Genomic DNA, 23,705 nt, shown 5'->3' on the forward strand with positions numbered 1-23,705 from the left:
TAAGAACTGTGTCTAGTGAGTGTTTTGGGTGACAATGATGTGAAGGGTGTACATAGCTTTAGGTAGTTCTTTCCCTATGTTTTTTTCGCATGCTGTTTGTGCTATTTTCACCCCCTGGGGATGTGACTTGTCTGTCAGTTGTGTAAAAAACCTTGTAAATGCTGTTCTAGACTAGCAGAGCGGCTGTAAAGGAGATTTGCTGTAACATCTGCAGCTGACTTGCCTGGCTAGGCTTTGCCAGAGTTTTCCTGCATTCCAGGTGTCTGAGGATAGGGAATCCTACTCTGACATAATACACAGGAACATGCTGTTTATTTTGGGCTTTGTGCTTTATTACTTTTTTCTCCATTCTGTGAAAGGAAGTGAAGAATGTTCCCCAGTGAAACTAATGGAATAGTAACATAAATAAGATTTTTCTAAAAGGACTTGAAAATAATTGTCACAAAAGGGGCATTTGTAATCTCTGCGACCGATCGGGGACCGCAGAGTGGCTTCCTAGTTCTTCCGTCACGCCAATTGGCGTCGTCCATGTGTGGAGCGAGATTTGCAGGGAACGAGCGCGTGTTCCCTGCAGTAAACACGTGGGCCGCTGCGATCAGCCTGCCAGCCCATTATCAGAGATGGCAGGCTGCTAACATTTTAAATGATAAAAAGCGTGTGTACAGTGTTTTGATCTAGTGCAGTGCTGTGCAGAGGAGTGCCTTGTCACTTAACAGTCCCTCCTAGCGGCTCACAACCTGATCCCTAACATAGGCATATGCCTATGTATGTGTAGTGTATGTAACATAATCTAGGGCTAATTTGGGGGAGGGGGGGAATATTTTTATTTTTTTTTAAATCTCAGCAGCAATCAGAGACCACCAAAACAAAGCTGTATTAGTGGGTAGAAGAGGCGGTAAAATTCATTTGGGTGCTAAGTTGTATGACTGAGCAATAAACCGTTAAACATGCGAAGTGCTGAATTGTATAAACCTCTGGTCCTCAAGTGGTTAAGCATTCCCCGTCCTACAAAATGGCATGGGTGACTCTAAAGCTGTCACAGGGTACTCTAAGTTAAATATGGCCTCATCTTTGTTTTCTGCATACGCTAGGTGGGCTCCCAACACACTTTAAAGCCTGTGCTTCTTGTTAGCTGTCTCCTGCAGGAGTCTGTAGTTGATTGGTTAATATTAGAAGCAGACAGTGTACAGCTAGGAAGTGGGGCGGGAATGTATCCAGCAGGTGCAGAATGCTAGGAAATGGATAGCTAGTGAGCTGTTACCATGCTCCTATACTGGTCAGTACTGTATTCTTATTGCCTGGCAAAGTGTATATATAAGAAAAAAAAAAAAAAAAAGCTTCAAGTGCAATCTTGTGTGTTATGACACTAGCTTCTTGGCAGATACTGCTCTGACCGGCTGCCTCAGCTGATAACCCTCTAGCATGAATATGAGGCTTAAAGAGACTCCGTAACAAAAATTGAATCCTATTTTCTACCATCCTACAAGTTCCTATACCTGTTCTAATGTGCTCTGGCTTACTGCAGCACTTTCTTCTATTACCATCTCTGTAATAAATCAGCTTATCTCTCCCCTGTCGGACTTGTCGCCCTGTGTCTGGAAGGCTGCCAAGTTCTTCAGTGTTGTGGTTCTGTGATGCATCTCCCCCCTCCTGGCCCCTCTATGCACACTGCCTGTGTGTTATTTAGTAGGGATGGGACGGCGAATCCCTCGAATATTAGGAAATATTCAAGATTCGTGGACTCTAATCCCGACGCCATTTTCTGATCGCCGAATCCCGACGCTGCATTGCCGCGCATCCGCCGCTGCACACGTTCAATTGTCCTCCTCCCTCCCCCCGCAGCCTCCTCCGCTCGCCCGCCGCATAAATAAGAGGAAGCAGCCTCTCACCTCCAGCGTGGAGCCCGGAGCGGCAGACCTCATGCACGCTTCCTTATTCCCCCTAGTGATCGGCTCTTACTACGCGTCATCAGTAAGAGCCGGTCCAGTGGCCACTAGGGGGAACTAGGAAGTGAAGGGAGAAGTCTGCTGCTCCGGGCTCCACGCTGATGCTGGAGGTGAGAGGCTGCTTCTCCTTATTTATGCAGGGGGACGAGTGGAGGAGGCTGCGGGGGGAGGGAGGAGGGTATGTGCCACTGCTATCCAGCTATTATACTGCAGCCCCTCATAGCCTGCTACCTATACTAAAGCAACCCCATAGCCTGCTACCTATACTAAAGCAACCCCATAGCCTGCTACCTATACTAAAGCAACCCCATAGCCTGCTACCTATACTAAAGCAAACCCCATAGCCTGCTACCTATACTAAAGCAAACCCCATAGCCTGCTACCTATACTAAAGCAACCCCATAGCCTGCTACCTATACTAAAGCAACCCCATAGCCTGATACCTATACTGAAGCCCCCCATACTGAAGCCCCCCATAGCCTGCTAACTATACTGAAGCCCCCCATAGCCTGCTAACTAAACTGAAGCCCCCCATAGCCTGCTAACTATACTGAAGCCCCCCATAGCCTGCTAACTATACTGAAGCCCCCCATACTGAAGCCCCCCATAGCCTGCTCACTGTGCTGAAGCCCCCCATAGCCTGCTCACTGTGCTGAAGCCCCCCATAGCCTGCTCACTGTGCTGAAGCCCCCCATAGCCTGCTCACTGTACTGAAGCCCCCCATAGCCTGCTCACTGTACTGAAGCCCCCATAGCCTGCTCACTGTACTGAAGCCCCCCCATAGCCTGCTCACTGTACTGAAGCCCCCCTATAGCCTGCTCACTGTACTGAAGCCCCCCATAGCCTGCTCACTGTACTGAAGCCTCCCATACTGAAGCCCCCCATAGCCTGCTACCTATACTGAAGGCCCCTATATCCTGCTACCTATACTGAAGGCCCCTATACCCTGCTGCCTATACTGAAGGCCCCTATACCCTGCTGCCTATACTGAAGGCCCCTATACCCTGCTGCCTATACTGAAGGCCCCTATACCCTGCTGCCTATACTGAAGGCCCCTATACCCTGCTGCCTATACTGAAGGCCCCTATGCCCTGCTGCCTGTACTGAAGGCCCCTATGCCCTGCTGCCTGTACTGAAGGCCCCTATGCCCTGCTGCCTGTACTGAAGGCCCCTATACCCTGCTGCCTGTACTGAAGGCCCCTATGCCCTGCTGCCTGTACTGAAGGCCCCTATGCCCTGCTGCCTGTACTGAAGGCCCCTATGCCCTGCTGCCTGTACTGAAGGCCCCTATGCCCTGCTGCCTGTACTGAAGGCCCCTATGCCCTGCTGCCTGTACTGAAGGCCCCTATGCCCTGCTGCCTGTACTGAAGGCCCCTATGCCCTGCTGCCTGTACTGAAGGCCCCTATGCCCTGCTGCCTGTACTGAAGGCCCCTATGCCCTGCTGCCTGTACTGAAGGCCCCTATGCCCTGCTGCCTGTACTGAAGGCCCCTATGCCCTGCTGCCTGTACTGAAGGCCCCTATGCCCTGCTGCCTGTACTGAAGGCCCCTATGCCCTGCTGCCTGTACTGAAGGCCCCTATGCCCTGCTGCCTGTACTGAAGGCCCCTATGCCCTGCTGCCTGTACTGAAGGCCCCTATGCCCTGCTGCCTGTACTGAAGGCCCCTATGCCCTGCTGCCTGTACTGAAGGCCCCTATGCCCTGCTGCCTGTACTGAAGGCCCCTATGCCCTGCTGCCTGTACTGAAGGCCCCTATGCCCTGCTGCCTGTACTGAAGGCCCCTATGCCCTGCTGCCTGTACTGAAGGCCCCTATGCCCTGCTGCCTGTACTGAAGGCCCCTATGCCCTGCTGCCTGTACTGAAGGCCCCTATGCCCTGCTGCCTGTACTGAAGGCCCCTATGCCCTGCTGCCTGTACTGAAGGCCCCTATGCCCTGCCGCCTGTACTGAAGGCCCCTATGCCCTGCCGCCTGTACTGAAGGCCGCTATGCCCTGCCGCCTGTACTGAAGGCCCCTATGCCCTGCCGCCTGTACTGAAGGCCCCTATGCCCTGCCGCCTGTACTGAAGGCCCCTATGCCCTGCCGCCTGTACTGAAGGCCCCTATGCCCTGCCGCCTGTACTGAAGGCCCCTATGCCCTGCCGCCTGTACTGAAGGCCCCTATGCCCTGCCGCCTGTACTGAAGGCCCCTATGCCCTGCCGCCTGTACTGAAGGCCCCTATGCCCTGCCGCCTGTACTGAAGGCCCCTATGCCCTGCCGCCTGTACTGAAGGCCCCTATGCCCTGCCGCCTGTACTGAAGGCCCCTATGCCCTGCCGCCTGTACTGAAGGCCCCTATGCCCTGCCGCCTGTACTGAAGGCCCCTATGCCCTGCCGCCTGTACTGAAGGCCCCTATGCCCTGCCGCCTGTACTGAAGGCCCCTATGCCCTGCCGCCTGTACTGAAGGCCCCTATGCCCTGCCGCCTGTACTGAAGGCCCCTATGCCCTGCCGCCTGTACTGAAGGCCCCTATGCCCTGCCGCCTGTACTGAAGGCCCCTATGCCCTGCCGCCTGTACTGAAGGCCCCTATGCCCTGCCGCCTGTACTGAAGGCCCCTATGCCCTGCCGCCTGTACTGAAGGCCCCTATGCCCTGCCGCCTGTACTGAAGGCCCCTATGCCCTGCCGCCTGTACTGAAGGCCCCTATGCCCTGCCGCCTGTACTGAAGGCCCCTATGCCCTGCCGCCTGTACTGAAGGCCCCTATGCCCTGCCGCCTGTACTGAAGGCCCCTATGCCCTGCCGCCTGTACTGAAGGCCCCTATGCCCTGCCGCCTGTACTGAAGGCCCCTATGCCCTGCCGCCTGTACTGAAGGCCCCTATGCCCTGCCGCCTGTACTGAAGGCCCCTATGCCCTGCCGCCTGTACTGAAGGCCCCTATGCCCTGCCGCCTGTACTGAAGGCCCCTATGCCCTGCCGCCTGTACTGAAGGCCCCTATGCCCTGCAACCTATAGTGAAGGCCCCTATGCCCTGCAACCTATAGTGAAGGCCCCTATACCTTGGTAGCTATACTGAAGACACCTTTACCTAGCTACCTATACTGCGGGCAACTATACCATGGATCGAACAATTCTTATGCGCAGGATTCGGGATTCGAAAGGTTCGAGATATTCGAGAACCTTTTTAGATTCAGATTCGAAGAAATTGTGGATTCGTCCCATCCCTATTATTTAGATTAGGGCAGCTTCTCTCTGCTCTATTATCTTTAACAAGCTGGATAAATCGTCCTTTGAGCTGGCTGGGCTTTCACATACTGATGAATTACATACGGGCAGAGCTGTCTGCACTCTGCAGTAAGAAACAGCCTGACGCTTCAGTGGATGAGAGCTGAAGGGGGAAAGAAACACACAAATGATCGCTTGAGATTCAAAAGGAAGGCTGTATACAGCCTGCTTGTGTATGGATGTATTTTCTATGTGTGGACATACTGTACATCAACCTACTTCCTGTTTTGGTGGCCATTTTGTTTGTTTATAAACAGACTTTTTAAAACTGTTTTTAACCACTTTTAATGCAGCGGGGAGCGGCGAAATTGTGACAGAGGGGAATAGGAGTTGTCCCCTAATGCACTGGTATGTTTACTTGTGTGCGATTTTTAACAATACAGATTCTCTTTAAAGTGTACCTGAACTGATGGGTCAAGACATAAATGTGTATGTACAGTGCCATTCCTGCATGGATATGGGCACTGTTCCTTTTTCTTTTCGTAATTTTTATGCCTGCACCATGTAATTTCCCATCAAATAGATAATTTCTGCCAGGTCTGATCTGATTTCCAATAATTTTTCTATTCGATTTTGTTACAGAAGTAATTGGAAGTCAGATCGGGCCTGATGGAAATTTATCCATTCTACCCATCGATCTGACGTGAAATGGCATGGTTTGTGCCTGGCATTAGAGTGAACGTGTACATCTCAGGTATCTCTCATACTTGGCCCCCATACCTGCGGCTTCCTTACGGGGCTGCGGAGTCGGAGCAATTTTTGGCTACCTGGAGTCAGGAAAAAATGCACAGACTCCTAATGAATTTAAACTGTAATTAAATAGAAAATATGATAACATTTTCTATTTTTCAAATAAGTCATCATAAATAATTTATATATACAGTTATTAGCTGTGTTTAGTCCACAAAAATGAAATAAACCAATCAAAACATGGTTACTTGTGCTGCTTCAATAAAGCAGACCCCGTATTTTAAAGTCAGATATACATATCTGATTGTGACTGTATTTTTATGAGGTGTACAGAGGAATATAATCTCTAATCTCTAAATTTTTCATCTCCTTGACCATCTCTATTAGTGACCTGGCTACATATCAGGCTTTATTCTTGCAGCATAGATGTTATTCCTGTGTACACATCACATATACAGTCAGTCACAATCAGATATGTATAACTAACTTTAAAAATATGGGGACTGCTTTATTAAAGCAGCACAAGTAACTAATTTTGATTGGTTTATTTCATTTTTGTGGACTAAGCACAGCTATTACTGTGTATAGGAATTATTTATGATGACTATTATCTGAGAAATAGAACATTTCATCATATTTTCTATTTTAATTACAGTTTAAATTCATTAGGAGTCAGTGCATTTTTTTCCCCGACTCCAGGCACCCAAAATTGCTCCGGCTCCACAGCCCTGAGGAGGACAGCGAGGAACTGATTGGCGTGAAAGGGGCTGGAGGAAGCCCCAGGTATGTATAATACTTTTTTTTAATTTCCTCTGTCTCTCATGCTGGGAATACACGGCTCGATTCTGAGTCATTTAGATGGCTCGATAGATAATTTCCGACATGTCCAATTTCCTTCTAGCTCGATTTTGCATTGAAGACAATGAAAAAAGATAAGAAAAACGAATGGAAGATAAAAGAATCGAGCGGCAAAAACGATCGGGTGCAGAATCAAGTGCCAGAATCAACCTGTGTATTCCCAGAATCAGGTTTACTTTGTTACACAGTAGTACTATACTCTACATATGCACTCACCAGAGCTGCAGGGAATCCACTGAGAATGTTGTGCACATTGAATACAAAGGTGTTGTCTATCACCCATAAACCTGGTTCAGATTGTGCATGAAGAATGTGTAATAGAGGAAGAATTGCCTCATTCCCCTGCAGAGTACCTACGCATCACTCTTACATGTACCCGCAGTCACATGTCCTAGGGCCTGATAGATGTTCTATGTTTCTGTCTTCTACAAGTTCTCTTACCCAGGACTAGTTTTAATCTGACTAAAAGTATTAGAGGCAGAAGATCCACCGGCTAGTCCGGTAACTGGAATTGTTTAAAAGGGAATAAATATGTCAGCCTCCATATCCCTCTCACTTCAGTTGTATTTTAAAATTCCTAAGCATTTACAGTTAAGAGATGCATTTTATTTTACATACTTTCAATCAACAAGATTGTAATATGTCGGAGTCGAGGAATCAGAGTCGGAGGATTTTTGTAACGACTCCACAGCCCTGCTTCCTTAAAGGGATACTTAATTGGAAAAACAGTTTAATTTACCTAGGGCTTCTATCAGCCCCCTGCAGCTGCCCTGTGCCCGTGCCGGTCCTCTACGATCCTCCGTTCTCCTGCTGCAGCTCAGTTTCAGTTGCAGATTGTGTTGGCAGGCCCCTGTGCTGCGCAGCCCTGGGAACGTGTATCCTTGCTCAAGTTGCCGTCTGCAATGGCGTCCTATGTATAAGAAATAATATTTTTTCTGTAAGAATAAAGCCCAGTGCGTAGTTGTCACTTGTTCGATGTCCAGCTGAGCTATTATGCAAACTGACCTTGTTGCATCATTTTACAGTATAATCTTGTTACAGTAATCCCAGGTATAGTCCATTCGGGTATAGTAACCTACCTCTCCAGGTCCCGGCCAATCGCCATTATAAGTCTATGGGAGCAGTGGTGTGGAGTCAGTACAAAAATCCTCCGACTCCTCAGGTTAGGATTCCACCGACTCCTCTAATTTGCATATTACAATTTTGTTGATTGAAAGTATGTAACATGAAATGCATCTCTTAACTGCCAATGCTTAGGAATTTTAAAAGACAACTGAAGTAAGAGGGATATGGAGGCTGCCATATTTATTCCCTTTTAAACAATACCAGTTACCTGGCTAGCCAGCTGATCTTCTGCCTCTAATACTTTTAGTCATAGACTAAAACTAGTCCTTGGTAAGAGTACTTGTAGAAGACAGGAACAAAGAACATCTATCAGGCCCTAGGCAATGTAACTGTGGGTACATGTAAGAGTGATGTGCCGGTACTCTGCGGGAGAATGAGGCAATTCTTTCTCTATTACACATTCTTCATGCACAATCTGAACCAGGTTTATGGGTGATAGACAACACCTCTGTGTTCAATGTGCACAACATTCTCAGTGGATTCCCTGCAGCTCTGTGGGGAGTGCATATGTAGAGTATAGTACTCCTGTGTAACAAAGTAAACCTGAGACAGATGAAATTAAAGTTTTATACATACCTGGGGCTTCCTCCAGCCCCCTTCAGGCTAATCAGTCCCTCGCTGTCCTCCTCTGTGCCCCTGCGATTTAGCACCATACGATGGGATTACCTATGTACTGATTGTATGTGTGTGTATAGGTTCCAAACAGCTGGCTACTGATATGGACAGTGTGGAGTCATCCTGTGGATATTTAGGATCTATACACACCTTTTTTGGACAGAACATGAGTGGTCCATATGATTGAAAACACATGGAATAAAATCCTGATATGAACTAAAAAACTAAAAAAAGCTGATAAATTTGTGACCTACGTTGAACTCTTTCAGTGAATCCTTGCTGCTACTTCAGGTTGCTGCGATGCATATGGTCTTTTTGCTTGCCTGTATTGCTGCTGAAGCTGCCGTAGTGGACTGGCTCGTTAGAGCATGCAGAGATAGGCTAATTTAGCGCGTACAGCCACCTCCTCTCAAGAATCACTGTGAACGGAAGGTAGGCGTGGCGAAGGCAGTGAAAAGGGCGATACGTCATGAGTTAACCACACTCTGAAGAAGAACCTGAGCGGTTCAAACCGCGTCGGTGGGCGGAGCTTTGGTCAGCTGATCGCTCCAGCAGCAGCTTGTGCCCGTAGTTAATCTGAGCCCGGCGTGCTCCTTCTAGCCGGAGAATTGTTGGCAATAATGGGTTGTTATGTATTATTCTTTGAGAATCGCTCTGTCTGTTTTGTATAAACTGTAAAAAAAAATTTGCATTCCTTGTTGACAAAAGTAGCCCAAGCTTTACCTTCTTATCTGTCCTCCTCCACCACCTGGATCTTCTGCTATGGGTCCAGGTACTTGAGCGAGTCAGGCGTAGTGCGCATGCACGCACTCCGCCGCTGGGATTTTACTAAACCTGCGCAGCACTATTGCGGAGATGCAGAATGTTCCGGGTTGTGGGAGCGGCACGCGGCCGGACTGCGCTGAGTGGCTGAATTACCGGGACTCGTAGCAGAAGATCCAGGTGGTGGTGGAGGACAGCGACTGGATTAGCCTGAAGGGGGCTGGAAGAAGCCCCAGGTATGTTTTAAAACTTTTCTTTTCATCCGTCCCAGGTACCCTTTCATTCGTAGTCACCAAACCAAATTTTAAAGAGACACTGAAGTCTCTTAAAAATCCATTTTTTTTTTTTATAACAAAATCCTCTTTAACATATTAGCCCTACCTAAACCACTGCATCCCCGCAGCTGTAATCTATCTAAATCCCCCCCTAACTCGTCCTCCCTCTCCCCTGCAAAATCCATGACTTTTTTGGTCGTGGATTTTGCTGCCCTCTACTCTTCCGTGTGAGGCAGAGCTATGAGCTGCAGCCCTGCCTCACACGTGTCTGTCAGTGGCGGATCTCCGCCTCTCCCCGCCCCTCTCAGTAAGACTGAGAGGGGCGGGGGAGAGGCGGTGATCCGGGCTGACACGCTGAGAGGCAGAGCTGCGGCTCATAGCTCTGCCTCTCACGGAAGCGCTGCCCAGATTGCCCTCCGGGGAGTTTGGGAGGATTTAGTTAGATTAGAGCAGCAGGGTTGCGGCGGTTTAGGTAGGGCTGATATATTAAAGTGGATTTTGTAATAAAAAACGGAGCAAAGGGAGTGCACACATTTTGCATAAACGCAAAATTATTTCCATCTTATTGACCATCTCTATTAGTGACACAGCTACACATCAGGCTTTATTCTTACAGCATAGATGTTGTTTAGTTTATATAAAAGATTCCTGTGTACACATCATATATACAGTCGCAATCAGATATGTATTTTTTACTGGTTTATTTCATTTTTGAAGACTAAGCAGAGTTATTACTGGATATGTTATTAATTTATGATGACTATATCTGAGAAATAGAACATTTTATCATATTTTCTATTTTAATTACAGTTTAAATTCATTCGGAGTCGGTGCATTTTCACCCGACTCCGGGTACCCAAAAATTACTCCGACTCATCAACTCCAACTCCACAGCCCTGTATGGGAGTAACTATTGTCAGCTTCAGGCCCAATTCCCCCAAACTCATGTCGCTCATGAAATTAATTAATTTGAAATATTATTAAATTTGGGGGTAGAGTCTACAATTTAGGGCCCTTCCACACTGAATCCTTTGTGTAGTAATAAGATCGCAATGCAATTTAGCCAAAAAGATGAACCCTGCATTACCGCTCCAATGTGACTATAAAGTGAGGCATGCAGTACAAGGAAAGTATATGCTCTTGAATATGCATTCTCTACTCAGTTAGCACACAGCTTGCTGTGCGTTACTACAGGGAGTGCAGAATTATTAGGCAAATGAGTATTTTGACCACATCATACTCTTTATGCATGTTTCTTACTCCAAACTGTATATGCTCAAAAGCCTACTACCAATTAAGCATATTAGGTGATGTGCATCTCTGTAATGAGAAGGGGTGTGGTCTAATGACATCAACACCCTATATCAGGTGTGCATAATTATTAGGCAACTTCCTTTCCTTTGGCAAAATGGGTCAAAAGAAGGACTTGACATGCTCAGAAAAGTCAAAAATAGTGAGATATCTTGCAGAGGGATGCAGCACTCTTAAAATTGCAAAGCTTCTGAAGCGTGATCATCGAACAATCAAGCGTTTCATTCAAAAAAAGTCAACAGGGTCGCAAGAAGCGTGTGGAAAAACCAAGGAGCAAAATAACTGCCCATGAACTGAGAAAAGTCAAGCGTGCAGCTGCCAAGATGCCACTTGCCACCAGTTTGGCCATATTTTAGAGCTGCAACATCACTGGAGTGCCCAAAAGCACAAAGTGTGCAATACTCAGACATGGCCAAGGTAAGAAAGGCTGAAAGACGACCACCACTGAACAAGACACACAAGCTGAAATGTCAAGACTGGGCCAATAAATATCTCAAGACTGATTTTTTTTCTAAGGTTTTATGGACTGAAGATGGGCAAGATGGATGGGCCCGTAGCTGGATTGGTAAAGGGCAGAGAGCTCCAGTCCGACTCAGACGCCAGCAAGGTGGAGGTGGAGTACTGGTTTGGGCTGGTATCATCAAAGATGAGCTTGTGGGGCCTTTTCGGGTTGAGGATGGAGTAAAGCTCAACTCCCAGTCCTACTGCCAGTTTCTGGAAGGCACCTTCTTCAAGCAGTGGTACAGGAAGAAGTCTGCATCCTTCAAGAAAAACATGATTTTCATGCAGGACAATGCTCCATCACACGCGTCCAAGTACTCCACAGCGTGGCAAGAAAGGGTATAAAAGAATAAAAACAAATGACATGGCCTCCTTGTTCACCAGATCTGAACCCCATTGAGAACCTGTGGTCTATCATAAAATGTGAGATTTACAAGGAGGGAAAACAGTACACCTCTCTGAACATTGTCTGGGAGGCTGTGGGTGATGGTGAACAGATCAAAACACTGACAGAATCCATGGATGTCAGGCTTTTGAGTGTCCTTGCAAAGAAAGGTGGCTATATTGGTCACTGATTTGTTTTTGTTTTGTTTTTTGAATGTCAGAAATGTATATTTGTGAATGTTGAGATGTTATATTGGTTTCACTGGTAAAAATAAATAATTGAAATGCATATATATTTGTTTTTTGTTAAGTTGCCTAATAATTATGCACAGTAATAGTCACCTGCACACACAGATATCCCCCTAAAATAGCTAAAACTAAAAACTACTCTCAAAAATATTCCGCTTTGATATAAATGAGCTTTTTGGGTTCATTGAGAACGTTGTTGTTCAATAATAAAATTATTCCTCAAAAATACAACTTGCCTAATAATTCTGCACTCCCTGTATGTAGGAACCTGCTGCACCACACTCTGTGTAATGCCCCATAGGAATATTGTTGTTGCAATGCAGTGATATTTGCTGTCGCAATGAAATGGACTCGGTGTGGAAGGACCCTTGGGCTCGGTTCACATTAGCGTTCGCTATCAGGATTTTCCTGATCGGATCCGGAACGCATACTGTACAAACGGAACGTACGTTCCGCATAGCAATGTAATGTCTATGCGGACGTTCACACGCGTCCGTTCCGTACGTACCGGATCGGATCCGGACTCTTTTCCAACATGCGCTATTTTTTGGGTCCGGATCTCCGGCCCACGCATCCTGACCGGAGCCTGACAAGCACCATCAGGCACACAGAAACCAATGGGGAACGGAAGACACAGAACACACTGCCTACAAAAACCTGACATTCTACCCCACTTCCTATGCGTATCCAAGCGGCCATTTCGGATGGGGACACATGGGCCCAGCATATGTGGAGTGGAGCAGCAGTGACAGACGTGCTGGAGCTGTTTTGGCAGAATGTCGGAGGTGGAGGTGAGGCCTACAGCGGAGGAACCTGATTCTACAGGTGCACCTTCTGCTGACCCCAACATTTTTTTATTTAATTTCGCTATTTTTTTGCCCACGGATCCTGATGGCAGCCTGATGCATGCCTGATGCGTACGGTTCCGATCAGGATCAGGTCCTGATCCGATCAGGATCCGGTCCGTTTGCAAGGCAAAACGCAAGTGTGAATGGGGCCTAAAAGTGGACCCAAATTAAAAATGCAAGATTTCAGAAGTAAAATCTATTTTCTAAATTATAATAATAATAAATAGCAGCCTTTTTCAGCTGCATGATGACAAATATAAAATATTTTACATTTATTGGCGGAACCCCTCCCTTCCTTTCATATTGCCAGGACAGAATCCGGCAGACTGGTGGAGGAGATAAAAAACAAAAACAAAGCACAGGCTGCTACTGATGAAGTCGCAGGGGAGGTTATCTCGGCTTGTGTGAGATTTCACATAGACAAGGAGGGAGGGTAGCTGAGGACAAACACACTCATGATCTAAAACCTCCTACTAAGCTCAGAAGTAATGGCTGCCACCTGTATAACCCTAGTTATGAAAAGAGAAGGGTAAAAAAAGCATGCACTGAAATGCTCAAAGGCTTGAAGGAGTGTTTATTTATCTTTGTATGTGTCAGAGGGGTGCAACTAAATATTTTGAATTAAAAAAAAATGTTTTTGGTTTGTGTCCGCTTTAATTATGGTTACATAGTACTACTATATTCTACATATATACTCTTTCCAGGGAGGATGTTGTGCACATCACACGCAGAGGTATTGCCTGTCATACGTAGACATGGTCCATATCGTACATGAATATGTAATACTGTAGAGGAAAATGAATTGAAAAGTGAGTTTGGAATTCAGTATACTATAGAAAAGATTATTTGCAAAACAGATTTGTATCGCTACCAAAAATCTTGGCCAATAGTATAAGTATGCATCTAGGACAGACTTTACGGAGTGGATTTAGCAAAAACTCTTGGCTGGGGTCCAGGCACAGACAGTTCGGAGGCTCTGGAGGAGGAACCTGATCACCAGTGATCGGCAAAGCGATGTAACAAATGTATCCCTATGGGATCATTCTTGCTGTAGAGTTTGTGATTTATCTATTGAACGGGAATCAAACGCAGTAATTTTACAATGCAAAATTGTGATCGTGATTTTGTGCTGAGTGTTAATCAGCCCTCAGTGCATGGTAGGGGGAATAGATGTACTCGGTGCGATGGTAGGGAAAGTGGTGATATGTTCAAAGGCAGTAGTGGAAGCAGTGTAATCTAGGAAAAGGAATGTCAGATCAGGGAGACTGCTGTTATTGCCTTAAAGGGAAATATGCATACTTGTTTCTCTTTACAAGGTGACTTTAAGCATTGCCTAAACGGCTTGTGTAATTCAATCAAAGTGGTTGATATGACAGATCTCTTTATTTTAGGATGGTGGCATTTTTAAATGAGAATTCCATATACACATTTCTCTTGTTTCAATACATTGTCCACTGTGATGTGTTTTTTTTATGGTCTAGGTTTTTTCTTTATAAAATTTAAAAGGCAAATGCATGAAGAACTGATTCTCTTAAATTACCATAAGGTGAAATATTATAATCTTAAAGTGGCGTTTTAAAGGACAACTGAAGAGAGCGGTATATGGAGGCTGCCATGTTTATTTCCTTTTAAAGAGACTCTGTAACAAAATTTTCAGCCTTATTTCTTCTATCCTATAAGTTCCTATACCTGTTCTATTGTGGTCTGGATTACTGCAGCCTTTTCTAGTTGCACTGTCTCTGTAATGTATCTAATCTTATTTTCTTTGTCAAGCTTTGTCCACTCAGAGAGGCATGGGCTGCCTCTGTTGTAATGAATACAAGTTATGCACTGCCCCCTGCAGGCTCTGTGTGCTTTGTTTACTCCTCACTCTCCGCTCTCAGTTTCAACATACATACTCGCATATTAGATTATAAATATAAAGATTTTTCCAGCATGTCTGATCAAATTTTTCTCAAAAAAACCGGGATAAACTTTAATTTGATTCGATCATTTAGATCGAATAAATGGGAAAATCAAACGTTTTATTGTATCGTGTATGGGCACCATAATACTTTTAGCCATAGACCCTGAACAAGCATGCAGCAGATCAGGTATTTCTGACCTTGACAGATCTGACAGATTAGCTGCACGCTTATTTCTGGTGTCATTCAGATACTTCTGCAGCTAAACTGACCAGCAGGGCTGCCAGGCAACTGATATTGTTTAAAAGGAAATAAACATGTAAGCCTCCATAGTCTTTTCACTTCAGTTGTCCTTTAAAGATGAAAGGGAATATAAAGTTTTATACATACCTGTGGCTTCCTCCTGTCTCCTGGATTGTCCAGTAGAAGCCCCGTTGGCTTCGCCAGTTGGCGCAGTCCACCTGGGCACGCTCCTGCAGCTGAAAGCATTGTGCGCCTGAGCTGTAGTACTGCTCATGCGCAGATCGCTCTAGGCGACTGGAGCAGGGCAGCCATGCATGCACAGTATACCCCCACCCCCCTCTGACTGGCACAGCTAACGGGGCTTCTACTGGAAAAATCAGGAAGCTGAAGGAAGCGGTATGTATAAAACTTTTACACCCCTTCATCTCAGACTATTTAAGGAGTGTTTATGTTATGTGCTATATAAATAATGTACTTTATTCCAATTTCTTTGTAGGGGAATAAGCACGAGTATTTGCCAAACCGTGAGAAACGCATTGTGGACGGTAGTGTAGGTACCCAGAATGGAATCAATTCTGCGCCACACAGTCTTCAACCGGAAGGTATGTGTATGCTGACATTCAGTGAGTTTCCTCTACAAGAGTCATAGTAAATGTGTGAATTATTTAAGGGTTAGTGCCAAAGTTAGGAATCCATGTCACTAATTGTTTGCTTCCCCTGTACCCACATAAAGCAAACTTGAATAGAAAATATACTGAGAAGATAAACAATTCAATCTACCCTCCTACTCCTAAACAGGGGTTTTAGAATACCCCAGTTTTATATTGTTTAACCTCCTTGGCGGTTAATTTTTTTCTGCAAAAATTGCAGAAATCCAATTTTTAAAAAAAAAAAAAATTTATGTTTCATGTAAAGCTACCAGAGTGGTAGCTACATGAAACTCCACTAGAGGGCGCATGTGTCCCTCTAGTTCGATCGTCGCCAGCAACAATAGCAAACAGGGGAACGCGTATATAACGCGATCCCCTGTTTGGCTTCTCCTGTCGCCATGGCGACGATCGGAATGACGTCATGGACGTCAGCTGACGTCCTGACGTCAGACGTCTCCGATCCAGCCCATAACGCTGCCCGGAACTCATTGGTCCGGGCAGCGCAGGGCTCTGGCGGGGGGGGGGCTCTTGCGCTGCTGCGTGCGGGCGATCGCCGCAGAGCGGCGGAGATCAAGCTGTACGCGCGGCTAGCAAAGTGCTAGCTGCGCGTACAGCACTTTACAGTTTGAAGATCTCACCCTGCGCGGCATAGCCCGAGCTCAGCTCGGGCTTACCGCCAGGGAGGTTAAAGTCCCAACTCGAGAGAAACTTGTCCGAAACTCTTAACCCTGCCAGTCCTATGTAGGACCATGTCCAACAAGACAATTGTAGTAGGGGTGGATGAACACCCTGTAGAAAAAGTCACAGGAGACAAAAAACGGGAGCCCAGTAGTGCAATATGTCAATGACCACAATAAAAGAAAATAAATTAAAAGCACTACTCACAAAGGGAGGTTGCTTGGGGCAACCAACCACAGGAAGCAGGTGGAGACAATAAACCCGACTCCACTCGGGGTGGTCCTAGCCAGAACCGGAAGGATGGTCGCTCTCTTAGTGGAAAAAAGGGGACAGAGTCCACTGTGGGGACTCCACTGGTGGTCTGCCACCTCCCCTCGGACAGGATGTGTTCGGGGGTATACTTAGCACGTAAAAGGGAAAGAGGCGCCCTGATGTAATAAAAGCATCTAAAATCAGCTTAAAATCGAAAAGTGATATGAGGTAGCTTAAAATCGAAAAGTAAGCTACCTCATATCACTTTTCGATTTTAAGCTGATTTTAGATGCTTTTATTACATCAGGGCGCCTCTTTCCCTTTTACATGTCCAACAAGAGGTGCCCAACAAAAAAATGGTATATGGATAATCCAAAATAGAAAGGCTTCTTACCTCAAAAGGAAGGAGTGAGGTAAAGTTAGTTTGTTTTTTTTTTTTTGTTGTTTGTTTTTTTTGACAGCTTTAAAGAAAAAAGAATCCATTTCGAGGATCTCTGCTTGTTTCTTCAGAACGATATGCTTTGTCTGAGTAAAATGCTTGAGAGCTAGGAGCCCCTATCAGTTAACCATTTTAATAGACAATACAGGGTGGGCCATTTACCGTGATGGGAAAAACTATTTGCCCCCTTCCTGATTTCTTATTCTTTTGCAGGTTTGTCACACTTAAATGTTTCTGCTCATCAAAAACCATTAACTATTAGTCAAAGATAACATAATTGAACACAAAATGCAGTTTTAAATGATGGTTTTTATTTAGTGAGAAAAAAACTCAAAACCTACATGGCCCTGTGTGAAAAAGAAATTGCCCCCTGAACCTAATAACTGGTTGGACCACCCTTAGCAGCAATAACTGCAATCAAGCGTTTGTGATAACTTGCAACGAGTCTTTTACAGCGCTCTGGAGGAATTTTGGCCCACTCATCTTTGCAGAATTGTTGTAATTCAGCTTTTAGGGTTTGTAGCATGAACCGCCTTTTTAAGGTCATGCCACATCATGTCAATAGGATTCAGGTCAGGACTTTGACTAGGCCACTCCAAAGTCTTCATTTTGTTTTTCTTCAGCCATTCAGAGGTGGATTTGCTGGTGTGTTTTGGGTCATTGTCCTGCTGCAGCACCCAAGATCGCTTCAGCTTGAGTTGACGAACAGATGGCCGGACATTCTCCTTCAGGATTTTTTGGTAGACAGTAGAATTCATGGTTCCTTCTATCACAGCAAGCCTTCCAGGTCCTGAAGCAGCAAAACAACCCCAGACCATCACACTACAACCACCGTATTTTACTGTTGGTATGATGATCATTTGCTGAAATGCTGTGTTACTTCTACGCCAGATGTAACGGGACACTCACCTTCCAAAAAGTTCAACTTTTGTCTCGTCGGTCCACGAGGTATTTTCCCAAAAGTCTTGGAAATCATTGAGATGGTTTTTTTTAGCAAAATTGAGACGAGCCTTAATGTTCTTTTTGCTTAAAAGTGGTTTGCGCCTTGGATATCTGCCATGCAGGCCGTTTTTGCCCAGTCTCTTTCTTATGGTGGAGTAGTGAACACTGACCTTAATTGAGGCAAGTGAGGCCTGCAGTTCTTTAGATGTTGTCCTGTGGTCTTTTGTGGCCTCTCGGATGAGTTTTCTCTGCGCTCTTGGGGTAATTTTGGTCGGCCGGCCACTCCTGGGAAGGTTCATCACTGTTCCATGTTTTTGCCATTTGTGGATAATGGCTCTCACTGTGGTTCGCTGGAGTCCCACAGCTTTAGACATGGCTTTATAACCTTTACCAGCCTGGTAGATCTCAATTACTTTGGCTCTCATTTGTTCCTGAATTTCTTTGGATCTTGGCATGATGTCTAGCTTTTGAGGTGCTTTTGGTCTACTTCTCTGTGTCAGATAGCTCCTATTTAAGTGATTTCTTGATTGAAACAGGTGTGGCAGTAATCAGGCCTGGGGGTGACTACAGAAATTGAACTCAGGTGTGATAAACCAGTTATTTTTTTAACAAGGGGGGCAATCACTTTTTCACACAGGGCCATGTAGATTTGGATTTTTTTTTCTCACTAAATAATAAAAACCATCATTTAAAACTGCATTTTGTGTTCAATTATGTTATCTTTGACTAATAGTTAACGGTTTTTGATGAGCAGAAACATTTAAGTGTGACAAACATGCAAAAGAATAAGAAATCAGGAAGGGGGCAAATAGTTTTTCACATCACTGTATATGGATACATCTTAATAAAATGGGAATTGTTGGTGATATTAACTTCCTGTTTGTGGCACATTAGTATATGTGAGGGGGGGGGGGGGGGGATGGGACTTTTCAAGATGGGTGGTGACCATGGTGGCCATTTTGAAGCGCGCTAGCATTTTTCCTGCGGTGTTGCGATCAGTGTGTGAAGAGTGGGAGAAGGGTTGCATTGACAATCCAACACAATGGGCAGCACATTGAACACATTTTATAAGTGGTCAGAAACTTGTAAATAACTCATGAAAGAATAAAGTTAGGTTAAAACCAAGCACACCATTGTTTTTTATTGTGAAATTCCCAATAAGTTTGATGTCATATGACCCTCTTCCTATTGAAAAAACAAAAGTTGGATTCAAAATGGCCAACTTCAAAATGGCCGCCATGGTCACCACCCTTCTTGAAAAGTTTTCCCCCCTCACATATACTAATGTGCTACAAAGAGGAAGTTAATATTCCCAACCATTCCCATTTTATTAAGGTGTATCCATATAAATGGCCCACCCTGTAGATTATGTACTTGACAGAAAGTGGCAGACTCCTGTAAATTGTAGCTCCAGTGCTTGAAATTTGAAATGGCCGAAGGCCTATTTGGGCGTTTTTTTTTTTTTTTTTTTCTTCTTCACTCAGTAGCCAGAATGGTAATAGAGATCAGTAATCATTTTTACTGTTCTCTTCTGTTTACAGCAGTTCATATTGAGAACATCAATTTTAAACACATTCAACGGAGGAGAGCTGACAAGAACTCTGAATACACTTTTGAGGTAAGTTGATGGCTTATAGTGTTTTCCCACTTATTCTTTTCTTTAAACTTAAGGGCCTTATTTATTAAAGGAAACCTGAGACCATAAAAATAAGAATTATACATACCTGGGGATTCCTCCAGCCCCCTTCAGACTGATTGATACTTCAATGTCTTCCCAGGCTGCCTGGATCCTCCGCTAGGTGGTCCAGTAATTCTGCCAGTCAGGGAGTACTGCGCATGCGCAGCCCAGCAGCACTCATGCTCCCGTTGCTCGGGAGAGTTCTGCGCAGGCATAGATTGCTTGCGGCCGTGGGAATACTCAGAGATATGAGTCCCAGCGCACACTGGAAGGTAACAGTGAGATTGCAGTCCACACTTTGAAGTATTGATGCTACCCAGACTGCACAACTACATACAAATCCATCCAACTGAATAGTGCAACTTGCACCTTGCCAGTGGAAGAAGTAACTGTTCAATGCACATGGGACCAAAGCTGCCTGGATACACACGAGGACTAGTCCCAATCACAGAATAGACCCAGCTGAATGCAAAACATAGATCTTAAAGGTGGGTACACACATCAGATAAGTCTTTGGAAAATGAAAGCGCTCAGACCAATTTTACCCCTTCCATGTAATATGAGAGCCATACTCTACACAGTCTATTCTATTGAGCTGAACTCCCCATCGGATAAAAATCTTTGCAAGATGCTATATACACACAGATGCTGTACACATGCAAAAGATCAATATCTGCAAAAGATCAGTTCCTGCAAAAGATCCATTCCTACAAAATCCATTCCTAAGCCTCATCTACACGAGGCGATCCAGCGGCTCGATTAGCTGCCAGATCGCCTCTACCGCATCCTCGCGCGTACCCGCCATGTCCCCGCTCGCCCACACGTGCACTGGATTCGATTCCCTGCCGGCGCCGCTTATCTTCCGCTCGATTCCCTGCCATTGTCTCCTTGCAGGGAATCGGCGGTGGCAAGATCCGACCTGTCGGATCTTATCAATCAAGCCGCATCAGCGGCTCGATTGATAAGTAACATCGGCACGTCATCTGCACGTGTAGATGTAGCTATAGTCTATATCTGCAGATCTTATACACACTTTGTTTAACTGACATTCATCTGCAGATCAGATCCACCAGGATGGATCTTCAGATCTGCAGATGATGTCTGATCTGCAGATGAATGTCCGTTAAACAAGGTGTGTATGAGATCTGCAGATATCATAGACTGTGAATGCATTTTTCAGGAACTGATCTTTTGCAGGAACTGATCTTTTGCATGTGTACAACATCTGTGTGTGCAGCATCTTGCAAAGATTTTTATCTGATGGGGAGTTCAGCTTAATAGAATAGACTGTGTAGAGTATGGCTCTCTCATATTACATGGAAGGGGGTAAAATTGGTCTGTGATCTTTCATTTTCCAAAGACTTTTATCTGATGTGTGTACCCACCTTTAGTTAAAGGGAAGGTTCAGGGAGGGTGGGTAAAAAAGAAAAATCAAATTCCACTTACCTGGGGCTTCCTCCAGCCCGTGGCAGGCAGGAGGTGCCCTCGCCGCCGCTCCGCAGGCTCCCGGTGGTCTCCGGTGGCGCGCCCGACCTGGCCAGGCCGGCTGCCAGGTCGGGCTCTTCTGCGCTCCAAGGCCCGGAACTTCTGCGTCCCACGCCGGCGCTCTGACGTCATCGGACGTCCTCCGGGCTCTACTGCGCATGCGCAGAACTACTGCGCATGCGCAGTAGAGCACGGAGGACGTCCGATGACGTCAGAGCGCCGGCGTGGGACGCAGAAGTTCCGGGCCTTGGAGCGCAGAAGAGCCCGTCCTATGTTCTAAAAGTCCTGTTCTTTATTATTGTTCCATGTGCATTACTTATACAGTATAATACAAATAAGTGGCTTGTGCGCTCCTCTACAGTACGCCTTACTACTATCACACCTTGAGCACCATTCCGTTTTTAATATTAAAATAACACAAAGTATTGCAGTCACATGTATTCATAAAATCAATGCGCATATAAAAGTTTTTAGGACGTCCTCACCGCCACCTTGTGCATTCAGCGTCTCCACACTCCGCACCTGAGGCCCCGCCCTACCGGTTTCGTCATGACTCATCAGGGGCCCCTGATGCGTCATATGACGAAACCGGTAGGGGCGGGGCCTCAGACGCAGAGTATGGAGACGCTGAATGCACAAGGCGGCGGTGAGGACGTCCTAAAATCTTTTATATGCGCATTGATTTTATGAATACATGTGACTGCAATACTTTGTGTTATTTTAATATTAAAAACGGAATTATGCTATGAGAGCTTTTGTCTCTTGAGTTTTAAAGGTCTGGCTGTTCTCTGAGGATTTATTATACAAGCAAGCGATTATAGCTGGTCGACACAGGATCAGCCAGTGTAATCGGTGAGCATGCATTTCTTCCATATACCACTGTGGTGTTGCACATGTTTGAAGTCACGCTGGGAGCACTAATGGTGGCATGGTGTTTCTTCTGAAATTGGATTACGCTATGTTGTCCCTGTCTTTCTGAGTACTACCTAGGGAGAAAGGTGTTTTGAGTCCAAGGAACTACAGGTACATTTATTGCCCTGTCTGCTGATCTGCGATACAATCAGCCATATCTGATGGTAAGAGTATTTCAGCTGATCTATTAGAGTGATTGAAACAGAAAATGGGATCAAGAATCCAGCAGAATGATTATGGACTCTATGATGTGTATGGGACTGTTTGTGTGGATATAGTGCAAACCATTAATTTCATTGGAGTTTTTTTTTCTCCTGGTCTAGGTGGACTTTCAGGACTTTTTGTTATGTAAAATATATTGTGCTTCTCTTCGCAGGTTGATGATCTCTCCTTTTACTAATGCTGTGCATTTATATCCTATAGTACTGTACTATTGTATGGAATGAGATAGTTCTGTTGTGATATATGGTTATAGAGAGACTATTGCTAATTATTAGCCACACTGTTTCAGATACGTGGATCTGCTGTTGAGCGCTTCACCTTTTTTCTATACTTATACAGTATAGCTTGAGTTTGAGCATCACACCCAGAAACTGTTAGAACCTGCTTCTATATCACCTTGCTTCGACACCAGTAACTTCTTACAGTTACGTCTCACAGACTGTGAGATCACTTGACTCTCCACACAGCAAGTAGGAGATAGACTTCCTCAGGCTTCTTCAATGTTTACGTTATTTATTCAAGTAACAGAAATACAGATAGATACAGTTTATCATCTCCTGGCAAAGCAGACTTCCATGTTGCGTTACAGCTGCGTGAGTACCTTCCTGCTGAAGGTACCCAGGTCTTCTTGTATCTACTCTATGTTACATCTAGACTACCTATGTACAGCAGACATTATATCAGATTACAGAAAGGAAGCACATACTTATGCTGGGAATACACGGTTCGTTTTTGCCTTCGTTTAAACCTTCGATTCGTTCGGTAAACGAATCGAGTGTTGAAAACGTATGTGAAAATAGTCATAATCTCATTATAGTTTCGATTAATAGACCCCAAAAACGAACGACTAGTGATCGAACATGTTTGATATTATCTCTCTTTATCCATCTAATCGAGCCATTGGTAGGCTTGATGGCTGTTCAGATCGATTATATATTCGTTTATGCTAGTCCGTCCCTGTAAAAAGGGATTTTCGTTTCTTTGCAGCCTTCGATCATTGGAAAAACGAAACCATCAGAATCGAAAAAAAAAACGAAACCGTGGGTGGTGATATTAACCGTATGACCGATTATTTCGGGATCGAAAAGGACAAAAGGCACAATCGAAACGAAGGTTTAAACGAAGGCAAAAACGAACCGTGTATTCCCAGCATTAGAGGTCCCAGTCAGCCTTGCGAGCTATTGCGAAAGTAAAGAGCAGAATGAGCTCCCATAGCTCCCTCAGCCTTTAATACTGACTAGGAAATAGTTAAATATGACATCATCTTCGCCACCCCCTAGATCAGACTATTGGTGGACCCACTCGTGGTGTCATCATACACACCTACTTGATTAATAATCAATGAGGCTTCTGACCTATATGCAGGAATGTGGATATTTACATAACATGGCTGATGTTTATTGTTCTAGTGGCGGTACATGCGCAGGTCAGGGAGACCGGCGGCCTTGTACTAGAACAGCTTCTTGGTATGTTCTGC

The 23,705-nt window shown here is 45.3% G+C and overlaps 1 protein-coding gene across 1 annotated transcript in view; it reads left to right on the top strand.

Annotated features, from left to right (window-relative positions):
- ZCCHC2 (zinc finger CCHC-type containing 2) overlaps nt 1-23,705 on the top strand; it is a 78,937-nt gene that overhangs the window by 12,252 nt on the left and 42,980 nt on the right. The window contains 2 exon segments of the mRNA XM_068236761.1: nt 15,467-15,572; nt 19,473-19,549. Of these exon segments, the coding sequence (XP_068092862.1) occupies nt 15,467-15,572; nt 19,473-19,549 (183 nt within the window).

The sequence above is a fragment of the Hyperolius riggenbachi genome, chromosome 5, assembly GCF_040937935.1.
Source record: "Hyperolius riggenbachi isolate aHypRig1 chromosome 5, aHypRig1.pri, whole genome shotgun sequence".
Classification (NCBI taxonomy): Eukaryota; Metazoa; Chordata; class Amphibia; order Anura; family Hyperoliidae; genus Hyperolius; species Hyperolius riggenbachi.